The sequence below is a fragment of the Mauremys reevesii genome, linkage group 5 (genome assembly GCF_016161935.1).
Source record: "Mauremys reevesii isolate NIE-2019 linkage group 5, ASM1616193v1, whole genome shotgun sequence".
NCBI lineage: Eukaryota > Metazoa > Chordata > Testudines > Geoemydidae > Mauremys > Mauremys reevesii.
In genome coordinates this window covers 83,477,970-83,492,290 of record NC_052627.1, presented here as the reverse complement: position 1 = coordinate 83,492,290, position 14,321 = coordinate 83,477,970, and the positions used below count along the sequence as shown (strand labels likewise).

The window sequence follows — 14,321 nt, the reverse complement described above, 5'->3', positions numbered from 1 at the left end:
CTTCTAGGCAAAGAGAGTTCTTGAGGTAGGAGTTAGTTCTTCCGCTGAAGATATTGATGAAGACAAAGTAGGTTATATTTACTTTTTAAAACTGTAGCTGTCTTTACTCCTTTTTGTAAGAGAATTTCCCAAATCATTAGTTACCACTTTCAGTGCATTTTAGTAATGATTTGAACAAAAGTGATCATACAAACCCAGTGTCTCTACACAATCCATTTCGCTCTGATTCTTGGAAAGCAAATGTTTCAAAATTTAATTTTGGTTGAAAATATCATTTAATACCCTCTTCTGTCTCCTCGAACTGTTACCAACTCTTTACTTTAGTTGTCTCTGAAACACAGTGTGTACTGTAACCTATCTTTTAAAGTACAGCTTTCTGAAAAAATATTTATGTAAAAGAAAGTGAACTTCCTTAATCAGTTGATTCCCTTCTGCATGCATTCAATAATGGCAGTATGCTTTAGTGACGGAGATCTACTTATTTTCATTCTGTTAGCACAGCAGAGCCATCACAGCTTACAGACACTGAGTTTGATTCTGTTTCTTATGCATTAAAATATTGTTGCAGAGCCAGATTCTGCCCTCAGTTATCTTTGTGCATCCTCATTAAAGACATTCACAGTTGTAACGTTTGTGTTCAAAGAGATTTCACATCAGGTTTAACTGAAAACATAATGAGACCTGCAGGATCTCTGTTAATGGTGATGCGAGTGTGAAAGAGCAAGATTGACTTTGAGATGCCAGTAATAGTTTGCAGGGCTGGCAATTTAAAACAAAAATAGTTTATAAGCTTAGCAGAATTGATGTAGAAATAGACGCAATAAACATGAATTCCTCTATCTTTTTTTAGTATCTCTCTTCAGAGTAGAACCACATCATTATTCTTTTTCAGTACTTGTTCTCAAAAACTGCCTCTGTGCAGCCTCATTGTGGGATGTATGCCCTCAGTGCTATGAATGCAGAATCATCTTGAAAAGCAGAGCAAAGTGGCCACTTTGCAGATCCAAACAAAGAGGTTATAAAGAGGACTTGTGGCTCCAGCCACTTTCAGCTCCTTCTTCATAATGGCTAGCTGTGAACATAGAACCTTTTTCTGCACCCTTCATGATTAGCATAGTTTTTGTGTGGATTATTTGACTAATCACCATTGTATGATGTTCAACTCCTACTTCTTTTGACTCCAAATGACCACTCAGCTCTGTTAGCTACCTTTTTTCCCCTCTCTCTTACTCAGGGTTGTTGTCTTGGTAGGCTGTATGGCAGATCTCTGCAAGCAGGCAAGATTGAACTGTGCTTGGTGTGTCACTCATTTGATGTTGATAAAGAACCACATACCTTGTCTATCTGTGCCTTCCACATGAATATTCTTTGAGGTTGCTTTGTGTGCACAGGGTTTACTACTTGCAGGTGGAGGATGGTGAACAATGCTGCACTATCTTAAAGTAGGAGCCTGAAGACTAGACCCTTGGAATCCTTTTGGTTCCAGGTCTAAGTATCCACCTCCTTTGGCATGAAAGAAGTCTTCAAAACTTTTAAATGTCCTGGTGTCTATTCTGAGGTCTCCTTGGGATCTGAAGTTGCCTGGTTCCCACCAAGCCTCCATAAAGTAGTCTAAGGCCACTGAGTATGTGTTGGATTTGATTTGTCTTTTCAAAAACATCTGGGCATGCAGGCAGAATTTGTTTTTATAGCCCTTCTTTTTCCCAGTTCTTTTTCTGTCTTTAACGAAGAAAAGGCACACTGCTGAGGACTCTTCTCTAAGCAATTGTGAATGTTTTTTCTATGAGGAAAAACAAGGGTGGTATTGTTCTGAGCAGGGAGGACCCTGTGGGTGAGAGAGACAGAGCCAAAGACAACCTATATGAAGTTGCCTTTATACATTAGTGTCTAGGATCAGATTCTTCCGGCCTTTCATGATATTTCTGTGGCTTTCAAAATGGATTTGATTTTTACATAGTCTTATTGTTGTATGGGAGCGGCTATCAAAGAAAAAAATGGCAGTGGTATCAGCCAGAGAGCTGAACATATTTCTAAATAATTAGGTGGCCACAATCAGTACTTTAGGGGCCCTGTTTGTGCTGCTCCCTTTGCACTATTCAGATGGAGCGAAGGGAGTGGGAATTCTCCCAGCAGCAGAGGTCCTCCAAAAAGCCTAGAGCCTGATATAACTAGCTCCTGAGCCTCTTTGCTCGGCCCCTGGGGCAGGGAAGGCAGGGTAACTTTATCATGTTGCACACTGGCTATTCCCAGTTGGCATATGGTCTCTAGGGAGTAATCCTGCCCTCTTTGGGGTTTCCATAGACCAGATGGAAAACAAGCAATGGAGCAACCAGAACTACTTTCTCATCCTTCCCCTGTGATGCAGTAGGCATCAGTGTGGGAGCTGCCGATCAGCTATAGCAAGGAAGGGACCAAAAGCAATTTGGAGTGTTTCTAGCTATCACTAGAGAGCTGGTCCTGTAGCTGCAAGGTATGCAGTGAGCGGCTTTTGGGGAGGTAGGTTCCCTACATTGAGGGGAGGGATAGCTCAGTGGTTTGAGCATTGGCCTGCTAAACCCAGGGTTGTGAGTTCAGTCCTTGAGGGGGCCACTTAGGGATCTGGGGCAAAATCAGTACTTGGTCCTGCTAGTGAAGGCAGAGGGCTGGACTCAATGACCTTTCACGGTCCCTCCCAGTTCTATGAGATAGATATATCTCCATATATTATTACAGTTTCCCCATAGTAAAAAAGTTGATTCAACACTACTCAGGTAATATGTTTTCAAGTCATTATCATATATTTCGTTCACACAGTTGTGCTTGGGGGCCACTTCTAAGCCATAGTTACATTTGTGGGTCTCTCTTGACCTGGTGTCTTGTAGTGACATTTTATTTTGAGAGCAGTTTTCAGTCCTTGTTTAATGACACTCTGTCATCCTCATTGGTAATTGGTGGTTATATTAATTTCCCAAGCATGAAGATCTGAAGGAGACTATTCTGTAAGGAGAAAAAGACCAGTGAGGTGTCCTGTCAGTGTATTGCTTTTGGAGATTCAGACTGTACTCCCACTTCCTCACTCCTTCAAAACTTTCTGTGAATTCTTAAATTTAATAGAAAGAATGGAGGGCAATTGGAGCTGTGGGTCCTCCTCATAATCTCTCTCAGAATGTTTGGATTGTTGAAGGAGGTACTTCATCTGTTCCATTGGGTGCTTTTTTTCCTGATGCTTCTGAGTTTTTTAGTGCAGCAGAGGTAATTCACTTAATTGTTACCATGAGTAAAACCTGTTACAATAATCTTCTTGTCCAGAATAAGGGAAAAATCTATTCAATAGAGGTTTAATTTCACTTATGACTAGGACAAGGATGAGACTGAAACAGTTAAACACACACAAGAATCAGAAATATACAATGATGGTGAAGTTCCTCAAAGTATGAGATCTGATGCTTCTGATCAGGAGGAAGATGAGGAGAGTGAAGGCTGTCTGGTGTCTATAAGTAAGTGTTTTTTTTTTATTGTTTTGATAGGTTGTTACTCAGTTTTTTACTGTAATTTAAGGGAACTAATTTTATGACAATTTTTAACAATATACTCTTCGTGTGTGCTATAGATGCATAAGGTTGATAGGTCTTATCTCAGTTTTCTGTTAACTCATATAGTTTATTCTCTTCTCTATGCATGATTGTTTCCAGTACTACATTTTCTAGTATCTTGTCCAGTCTAGGTTTAAATGCCAAAAGCAGTGGAGCTTCCACTACTTAGAAGATTTATTCCATGGATTTGTGTCTTATAGGAATTCCCATCCCATCAAATCCATGGTTCATATAGTCTAGTAAGCTGTGTCCCAGTGGCCAGCCAGCTTCAGAGGACGAGTCAAGAAACTCCAAATTAGGCAGATGTGGAATAAATCCCCTACCTTATCTCCAGGAAAGGCCTTGTCATGATCTCTCCTAGTTAGAGTGTATTAAACATAGAAGCATGTGGTTTACATCCCTTCTGATTTTTTCTTACCCTTAATAACTATTTTTGTTATCCACATACATGTCCAATCACTTTTTGAATCTTGCCATGCTCTTAGTTTCTGTGATACCCTCTGACAAGGAGTTCTACACTCTATTAATGATTGTTTGAAGAAAGTATTTTCTTTAAATTTCAGTGAATGTTCATATGTTGAGATGCAGGGAAACGGAAGTTTATAATCTACCTTCTCTGTACCATTTGTTGTTTTATATATATTTATCATTTCCCTCTTTTTCCTCTCCTTTCTAAGCCAGATAATTCCAGTCTTTTCAGTCTCTCATCATATGAATCTTTTCAAGGCCAAATGGCTTTCATTCTCCTTTTTATTATTCTGATTCTGCAGTTCAGCTCTAAATGCTATCGGTACACTTTTCCTGGGTATTCCACCTAAATGTTTTCTCTTCTCATTGCATTATTCCTAATTATGTCCCCTTGTTCCACCCTTGAATATCTCTGCTTCCATCATGATTGCTCAGTTCAAGTATACTTGCATTAAATAAAAGTACTTAGTTACATTACAGCACAGCAACGGCGTTTGGTGGTACTTCCAGTCAGGTTTCTGTAGAGTATTTTCATTCCAGGAAAAGGTCTCACGAGAATTACAGGTCATAACCATTCTCATAGACAGTATAATTTATCATGTTTATATTGAGGTTCTAGGTATCTAATGTTGCCTTATCTCCTATTCCAGAATATGAAGAGAACTTAGTTAAACAAAGTCTGAATTTTAATTTTTGAAATACTGAGGACAAGAGTTTTAATGAAGAGCCAGTATAACTTATCAGTGACTAAGCTATTTTGAAACTCTTGCATTGACTGATTTCAGGTTTGTCTAAAGCGGAAACACAAGCTCTAACTAATTATGGAAGTGGGGAAGATGAGAATGAAGATGAAGAAATAGAAGAATTTGAAGAAGGACCTGTGGATGTCCAGACTTCACTGCAAGCCAGCAATGAAACTACAGCTGAAAGTGAACAAAGACAGGTACTATCAGAGTTCTACAAACCTTAACTTCCCTTCATTAAAATATTTTTTTGAGTACCAACTAGGTTAGCTATCTGTGCATTGTATTCTTGAACTGCCAGTCCTTTCTTCTGTTACTTACTAGGGTTGCTTTAAAGAAATGTTATACATGGATACCCTTTTTCCTGTCATACAGTCTTCTTGAGTTCTTGTTGGTAAGGATATTTATTTGCATGATCAGTTCTTGATCCTGTGCTATTCAATGTTTTTATCAATGACCTGGAAGGAAACAAAAATCATTACTGATAAAGTTTGCAGATGGGACAAAGATTGGGGGAGTGCTAAATTAAGGAAGAGGGCAGATCACTGATAGTCATCTTGATTACTTGGTAAGTAAGCAAGCAAGCAATGTGTTTTAATATGGCCAAAATATAAAGTCATGCATTTGGGAGCAAAGAATGTAGGCTATACTTAAAAGAATGGGAGACTCTTTCCAGCATGACTCCCAGGTCTTTTTCAGAATCACTGCTTCCCAGGATAATCAGCTGAACATGAGCACCTAGTGTGACCCTGTGGTCAATAGGGGCTAATGCAATCCTTGCATATGTAAATCAGGCAATCTTGAGTATGAGTAGGGAGGCTATATTACTTCTGTATTGGACATTAGTGCAACCTGACTGGAATACTGTGTCCAGTTCTGCTGTGCACAGTTCAGTAAGGTAGTTGATAAATTAAATATGATTCAGAGATGAGCTGTGACAGTGATAAATGAATTGGAAAACATGCTTTTTAGTGACAGACTCAAGGAGCTCAGTCTATTTAATTTAATGAAGATAAGGCCAAGAGGTGATTTGATCACACTCTGTAAGTACCTATATGGTGAACAGAAATGTGATAAGAGGGCTCTTCGATATAGGAGACTAAGGTATAACAAGATCCAATAGTTAGCCATTGAAGATGGACAAATTCAGACTGGAAATAACATGTAATTTTTTAATAGTGAGGATAACTAACCATTAGAACATCTTATCCAGGGTTGTGGTAGATTCTCCAAGATGGAAACTTTTAAATCAATATTGGATGTTTTTCAAAAAGATATATGCTCTTGTTCAAACAGCAGTTAATTATGGCCTGTGTTATATGCGGGAGGTCAGACTAGATGATCAGTTGTATCTTCTGGCCTTACAATTAAGACTAGAATTTGGCATGCCAATTTTTAATACATTTTATGGCAGACCTATGTAAAAACCACAATATATCCATGCCTGCAAGAGGGCAGGAGAGAAGGAAGGGTTTGGAGAAGGAACCCACACTGCACTCACCCAACACTCCCCCCTCCCCCCCACAGTGGTTCAGGGCCAGGTTCCCCACTTCAGGTGTTGTGATCTGGCCTGTGTGGTTGCATCAGTTTGGTGAATTTTATTTAAATTCACTGTTTCCAGCTTTAATATTTCTGCTGTTCATTTCCCACCTTCAGTGAATAATGTTAGTTCAGTTTATTAGAACACCTACTTGCTCAGTAGCCATTTGTGATGTCTAACTGTTGTTACTTTGTTAGAAATAAGTAATGACTAGATGGATAAAGCCTTTTTTTCCCCTCCACCAAATTGGAAAGAGAAAATTTGAGAAGAGAGTTGACTTTGAATAGGATGATTTTTCAGAGAAGTTTGCAGGTCTCATACATTGTGAGCATTTAAGATTTCATATTCATCTAGTCCATCACTTATCTTCATAGATTTTGAAGATCAGAAGTAGAACCAATTACAGTCATCTAGTCTGACCTGCATAATACAGGCCATCAGAATTTACACAGTGATTCCTGGCATCTGGCCCAACAACTTACGGTTGAATTAAAGCATATATTGTAGAGAGATCCAGTCTTGATTTAAAGACACCAAGTGAGAGAAAATGTTACCACATCCTTCACTGTTAAAATAAATTCCAGTTTGAATTTTGCTGGATTAAAGTTCATGATTTCTTTATAACAGATACTTGGCTAGGGTAGTCTTCAGGTACAGTCTGGTTTTGTGCATCAGTTTAAAGCCTTGCTCTCACATTGGCATTTTAAAAAGCAGATTTGGTATGAGAGTGGCTTCCTTTCATAGGTCCCATGATCTGTCCCTACATATTCCAGTTACAATCTCTAGGTATTAAATATCCTCTATAAAAGCTGCTGTTCCAACATTTGTATTTTATAAGGTCACCCCCCATAGTGATCTCTTTTCAGTCTGTTTTTTAAATCGGATTTGACTCTTGAAATCGTCATTTTAAAAAAACCCACTCTTGCCCCCTTTCAAAATGCAAGATAACTGTTTGTTGATATGGACATGAATGTAACTTCAGTTTGTACTACAGGATTTGACAGAAAAACCTATTCTCATTGTAATATGATAGCTTACAGTAAAAAAGGTTTGGTCATATCCTTGCTACTCAGTTTTCTAAAAGAACACGGCAACTGTTTCCATCTTTTCTGTGATAGCATTTATGGCAAGGAAATAGACATATTAAGACTTCTTGAAAGTCCAGATACATTGTCAGGTGATGGTTCTTTCTTCATTCTTTTGTTGGTAACTAAAACTCAGTTTTTCTTTGCAGAAGCCATTCCATCATCTCATGTGCCAATACTTGTTTATAATTCTATTCTAAATTTTTTCAATACAGTTTAACTGTACTGAAGAAAGTTTAGTAGGCTGTAATTTCAAGGATCACTTCTAGAGCTTTTTTTTTTTTTAAAGATAGGTACAACTACTGGCTACTCTCTAGCCTTCTAGTATGGTGGTAGATTCCAAAATAAAATTTCAGTATTTTATTAGCTGTTGAGCCACTTCATTGTTCATACTCATTCAAGAGTTTCTAATGATTTGGTTCTAGAGACTTGTTCCTTAATTTGCCAGTGAGTGAAGGGTTGGAAGGACTGACCCATAAAGACCTTTTAAAAACACGTTCATTTTGCGAAAATGCCTAAGAGGTAGGCAAGTATAACTGTCTAAAAGTACTGAATGATGTAAATGCTGATAGAGGAGATTTTCAGTTTGATGTGTGGGTTTATGATGAGGACTAATAAGGTAAAAAGAAGTAAACAGTAGAACAGGAATAAACAGTAGAACTTACTGAGTATTTAAACTAATATAGACAAGATGTTGGCGGTTATACTGTAAGGAACAAGCATACCTGGTGTGGGGACTTGAGACAGGGAGGGGTAGACTAGATGAACTACTGAACTCTCCCTAATAGAAGTTTATCTCATCTAAACATGATTTTTCCCATATAGATTCCAACAGATGAATCTGATAAACCAAATGAATATGAGATTTTATCAACTAAGCAGAAAGGTAAGATCTGAATAAAACTTTAAATTATGTACATAACCAAAAAAAAATCATACTGTCACTTTCATGTAAATTTGCCTTCTACAAGAAGGAAGAAGTTGATTAAACTTGTAAGAATATATTCATTTTTTTTAAATTGGATTGTTTTACTGATCTTGCATGTGCTGAAATCTAATTGTATTAAATGAGAAAAACAAGCATTTTAAAAGAGAAACCTCAATATAATTGAGTGTATATGATCGGGTTGCATTTTGACATTTGTCCATAGTATAACTTTATGGACTGTTTTGATATCATGGTTCACACACAATTTTAATTGAATATTCTTGTATCAAGAAAAAAAATAACCCATGCTATTGAATAATAGCTGATAAGGATAATACTTTAGTAAACTGGAACATAAAGCTTGAATTTTATAGTCAACAGATAATTGCTGCTGTGCCTTCTTCTCACTCCCTGCCATTTTCATCCTTCATTGTCAATGATAAGTGTTTAAAAATATTTGTGATCTTTCCTGTGTGAGAAATCTTATCTTAGATGGGGACTAAATCAAATCCATATCTACTGGAGAAGGGATGGGAAAATGTGTCAGCACTCCCTTAACTGTTCCAAAAATAAATTGCCCTTCTGTTCTTGGCTACTTATTGGCAAAAGATGGCCAGTTTACCGCATGTCATGATGGTTGTGTCTTCTCACCTAAGATTTATTTTCTATTACAGACAATTAGCAGTAGTCTGTTTTCTGCACTGACACATGCTCCTCTCATAGATTGACAACTCTATCTCTGTGGATTCTGTAGTGTTTCAGCAGTCTTGCAAAACATATTAAGAAATTCTGCACATTGTACGGTTTAAAATTTTTATCTAAGAAGAGCATACACAGACTAAAAGAAAAGGAGACAGTTATGTGCAACTCACATTGTACATTTGCCCTTTAAGTTCCCATCAGTCATAATAATAATTGTGCTTTAACTTAAACATTCATGTCAGATCCTTTCTACATGCACCATTCTGTTCTAAAGTTGTACCCGCTCCTGGGAATAGTGTCAAGTCTCTCTTAATATCTTCAGTGTGGGGAAGAAAACGAACTTATTCACAATATGCTGATTCATCATAAAAAAATACTAACCTTGCCTTCAAAAGAGTGTATTTTACATTTCGTTTTGATATAAAGTTTGTGGACGATTTAAAAAGCTAATTTAAAAATCAGAATTTTAAATTAATAAGCTTAACAAATCTGTGATTTAACAACTGCAGATTGATTAACTTTCCAAAACATTGCTAAGGATTACTCTGTTTTAGTACCAAACAACTTTAAAAGGAGTGTAGTTTTGCACTTTAGCAATTTACTAGTAAAAATTTGCGCTAATTTCTAAACTTAAAATATTTGATTTTGATGTCACTGTTTATACACAGTATTTTAAAATACTGGGATAAATGACCTACTGGGATAAATGAGTTTCTTGTAAATTATGGCTTTATAGTATCTCTTTTATACATTCTTTGAAATAACGTTATAAAAAAAAAAAGCCTGAAATATTGAACCGCTTACTATGAATCTGATCTATAAACTAGGCAGATTGGTCAAGTTTTTTGCCACAATTGATCTCTGTATTTACAAAATGACGCTTGACTTTAAGGTTAGCCTGTAAACTTCAGGAAGATATTTATTTAATATGTGGTATCTGTAACTTGATATATTGGCTTTTAATTAGGTTCATTTTAGTTTGCACTGAGTGTTTACAAGGCTGTTGCCCTCTCAAATATTTCAGCAAAATTGATTTCTGTTCCGTTTGTCAAAGACAGATTGACTAATGTCTGCTGGAAACTTGCTTTTGTTGTTCATTTGAATTAAAAAAAAAAATTAAGCCATTTACTTTGTCAAAATCTATGTCTGGTTTAAAATGCTTTGTGTTTTTAGATGAACAAGATGTGTCTGCTATTTTGCCTCATTATCTCAATATGCTGGAGAATAAGCAACTTCTAACAGTCAGTGCAGCTGAGTCTGTTACTGCTACCGAGGTGTCAGCAACTGAAGAGCCAAGCCCCTCATTACTAGTAAATGAAATTCAGATATCAGAAACCAAATCCTTGACAGGAAGCCCAGAAAGCTCCATGGCTGGCAGCCCTGATACAGAGTCACCTGTGTTAGTGAATGAATATGTACGTATAGCTTGAGTTTCCATATTGTCTGTCTTGAATAGAAAGTTTGTCATTTCAAAGTTAAGCCTTCTCTCCAGACTCATTCAGTTTGTAGGTTAAATTGAGCACACAGGCACTTCATTTCATTTCTTTTATTTTTAGTTATATTTTAAGAGAATTATCAGATATCTGTATTAGAACAGAATCATGCATCTCTGCTTTCTTCTTAAAATGTCTAATTCTGTCATCAACAGGAAGCTGGGTCCGGAAACATAAGTCAAAAGTCTGATGAAGATGACTTTGTGAAAGTTGAAGACTTGCCCCTTAAACTCACAATATATTCAGAGGTATTTTGCTTGCGCTTTTCTGTACTTAGAAGTGGCCATCACAGAACTGAGTCTTGTTTTTTAAATTGGGGGGATGTGGGGAGGGAAGAAATACATATGACTTTGGAAACTAATTTGTTTTATCCACTCCCAAGGCAGAGCTAATGAAGAAAATGATGGCCGAGGCCCAGACTAACACTTTGTCTGATGCAATACTAGATGGTGATGGAACGCAAGGTGAAGAATTAGCTGGAGACTCTCAAACACTGAAAGAACCTGGTGAGAGATTCTTTAAATTCCTAACTCATGAATCTCCTCTTGGGAGAGTTAAGCTTTATTAGGGTCTAAAACCTTCAGGATTATTGCTGAGTAAAGCAAGAAAACTCACACTGACAATCGGAAGATTATCAGTTTTCATTATGACATACTGGAAAATTTGTATTGACATAAATGTTCTTTTTTCTGCTGCTGCTTCCACTAATTTTTACCTGTCAAGATATTCTTGACTATGACTAAAGAAGCAATCCTTTTCTAAGGGAAGTTAATGGTAAGGAAGGATCTGATATAGTAAGTTATACATCAGCTACTCCTGGGGGAATTCTGCACCAAAAAATTAAATTCTGTGTATTTTATTTATCAAAATACTGCAATATAATTATGCTGGTTTCAATTATTTCGGTAATTTATTTAAACTACAATACAATGTTTGGAGAATGGGAGTGAGGAGCATTGGAAGAAATCCCCCAAAACATTGCCTAATAGTAATGTAGCTAGGTTTGACCCTTTTTTTTTTCTAGTTATTAGTCAACAAATATATGCAGCCATATGCTCAGTGTTACATATGTTCAGTCTCAGGCAACTGAAGAGCCAGTGAGGGCTGGGGAATCAGACTTACAATTTATATTGGCTACTGACTATCTCCAGAAAGTTCAGTAGCAAATAGTTTATGGAGTACTTTTTCAGTCCAAACATTTAGACCAGTTCTAATCATTTAAATATTTATAAGGTCATGCTGTCCTTTACACCACTCTGGCCATGTAAAGGAGCCTTAAAACTTTTACACCTGTTTTAAGCTCCTGGGGAATTCACAAAGACACACCTACCTCCTCAGACACACCCCAAAGCCCTTCTCCTCCATGCCAAGCATGCTGCAATAGTGAGTGAGAGGGACAGGGTGTGTCTGTCTGTCTCTCTCTCATATACACGACTGCCCACCCCTTCACACTCCTCCAGTGTTGATTTACATCTCTCTTGGCTGCTCCAGGTGCCCGAACCAACCTGTCTGTGCTGCCAGGGAGTGCTGTGTGACTGCTCTTATGGCTTTCCTTTGCTCTCCTATCCAAAGTCACTTTTCTGCAGGGAAGCAAAGAAATCTGTGGAGGACGTGAATTCTGCACCTGCACAGTGATGCAGAATTCCCCCAGGAGTAGCCTAATAGTGTTAAATACACTTTTGTTATGTGATTCAAAACGCCTTAGTTCATAGGTGACTGGGGTCAGATCTGTGCATAAAGTCTTAATCTGCAGTGACTGCTGAAGCGAGGTGAGATGCAGGTGCTAAACTTTAGTTACATTTTGAATAGGGGAAAGAACAGGTGAAGAATGACAGGGAAAAAACCAAGTGTAGTAGATTTTTAAAAAGTAGTCACCTAAGTCTGATATAACCAGAAGTCTCTTGATGGCATTTTTAGACATGTAATTCAGATGCCTAAGAGGAATACTTAAAGAACAAGGAAAGGAGGTTGAACCCTCTCTCTCTTGTTCAAGATATGAAGATGCAGTCACAAAACCAGAAGTGGTATTTTAAAAGCCTGGGTATACCTTGCTGATTATGGGTCTTAATTACTTAAACTGATATTTTCTGGTTTACTTTCTGATAGAAATTGAAATGTAATGACATATTTTGAAGTGTAAAAAATTACACTACAATAGACTCTTAGTTTTAAAAGTCTCTTTAAATTCAGGGCAGAATTAAAATAATGAATTTGTATGTCAGTAAGCCTAACTTTTACAAGAAAAAATAGAACTTAAAATTTGTCTTAAAACCTTGAATCAATAGCGCTAGTTTGTTTGTCAGATTAAAGGGTGCTAGTACAATGGCAACAGTCACTGCCTGAAACAGGGACTGGTATTGGAACAAGATGTACTTTTCCTTCTAAGTGTTAGATTCACATTTAATGGCACTAGGGGCTGGTCTTCCCACAAGTTGCACTTAATTGATTGGTTTCTAAACCACTCTAGTTAAATTGATGGAGCTTGCTTCTGTGGACACTTGGTGTGGGTTGAGTACCCTCTTTCAATTTTGCTTAAGTTGGTAACTTCATATAAAAAGCACCCTAGTGCAATCAGAGTGCCCACATGATGGATTGCACCTATTCAACTAACACAATGTGCAAACTGTGTATAGACCAACAATGAGGAGGGACTTGTTTTGTCAAGATGTTCTCAGCAATACTTTTAAACATATATCTGTTAAGATGTGTATCTGAGATTCAGTAATTGTTCCTGGACACTAATGAATACAATTTTTATTTTGCAGAAACTGCTGGAGCCCAAAGTGCATGAAAAAAAATTCCAGAAACTCCTTCTTAGCCTCTTTCCACATATACTAGTGCATATAGAAAATTGGCACAAACTTCACTGAATTTGAATCTGTATAAAAATGTAAATTAGTTTGACACACTACTGCCTTTAGGATAGATATGCTAACTTCTGCCCAGGGCAGTTTAAACAGCTGTAACTGAATCCTCTAGTTACTCTTACTGCACTGTTCTTTTTCTGTCTTAATTTTTTTTTATTCATTGTGATTTGTTTAGTAATTTTAAAATGTAGTTTTAAATAAAGGTTGGACTTGTCTGTAAAGTCTGAGCCATTATTTTATAGTTTCTGGAGAAGTTCTGATGATGGTGTATGAAGGCATCCAGCTCTCCTGCACAACATGCAGTGCTTTGTATTGAATGCTTATTTGTAGACAGTACAGTGTGCCATTTAAAGGGATGCTATCAGTTTTCCTATCAATCTGTGGTGGGACAGGGTAACTTTAAAAAAAAAAAAAAATTTTCCCTTCACCTGGTACAGTACTATGTAGGTGTAGCTGTACTGTTAATTGCCCAAGCAGATGATTGGTGTTGTAAGAAAAACTGGAGTGTTTGTCATCTTGGACTATGTTTGCACTATGACCTCTAGGGCTGAGTGTCCTAGCTCACATATCAACCAAGTGTGTATAAGAGCTAGCAGGAGTATAAGTAGTGTAGCTGTGGTGGCAGGGGCACTGGTATGACTTAACTGTACTGAATACACTATCCCTGCATCCTGTGGGTATGTGCTGTGCTGCTATTTCTACTTGAGCTAGTGAGTACTTATAAAGGAGCTGGGCATCCTACCCCTAGCTTGTAGCCTTAGAATAATATGAATGCTTACCTTTAACTTAAAAATGTCTAATTGTGAGAGGTAGAATTCAGAGAATTTAAGGGAACTCAAATATTAAGTAGATTAACTTGTTGGAGAGAGATGGGAAATAGTAATGATTTCTACACATGATGGATGCTGGATTTAAAAAAAAAC

At 37.2% G+C, this 14,321-nt stretch overlaps 1 protein-coding gene across 20 annotated transcripts in view; it reads left to right on the top strand.

The window, feature by feature from the left end:
- The window catches only part of PCM1 (pericentriolar material 1), a 75,584-nt gene extending 61,965 nt beyond the window's left edge, over positions 1-13,619 (top strand). For 17 of the 20 annotated variants that reach the window (XM_039540280.1, XM_039540279.1, XM_039540278.1 and 14 more), the window contains 8 exons: positions 8-67; positions 3,338-3,476; positions 4,826-4,983; positions 8,234-8,294; positions 10,212-10,453; positions 10,687-10,779; positions 10,914-11,037; positions 13,297-13,619. In XM_039540280.1, the coding sequence (XP_039396214.1) occupies positions 8-67; positions 3,338-3,476; positions 4,826-4,983; positions 8,234-8,294; positions 10,212-10,453; positions 10,687-10,779; positions 10,914-11,037; positions 13,297-13,322 (903 nt within the window). In that variant the 3' untranslated portion in view covers positions 13,323-13,619. The remainder of the gene's footprint in view (positions 1-7; positions 68-3,337; positions 3,477-4,825; positions 4,984-8,233; positions 8,295-10,211; positions 10,454-10,686; positions 10,780-10,913; positions 11,038-13,296) is intronic. The other 3 variants (XM_039540288.1, XM_039540287.1, XM_039540284.1) reach the window with 2 other exon arrangements.
- The last annotated feature ends 702 nt before the right edge of the window (positions 13,620-14,321 follow it).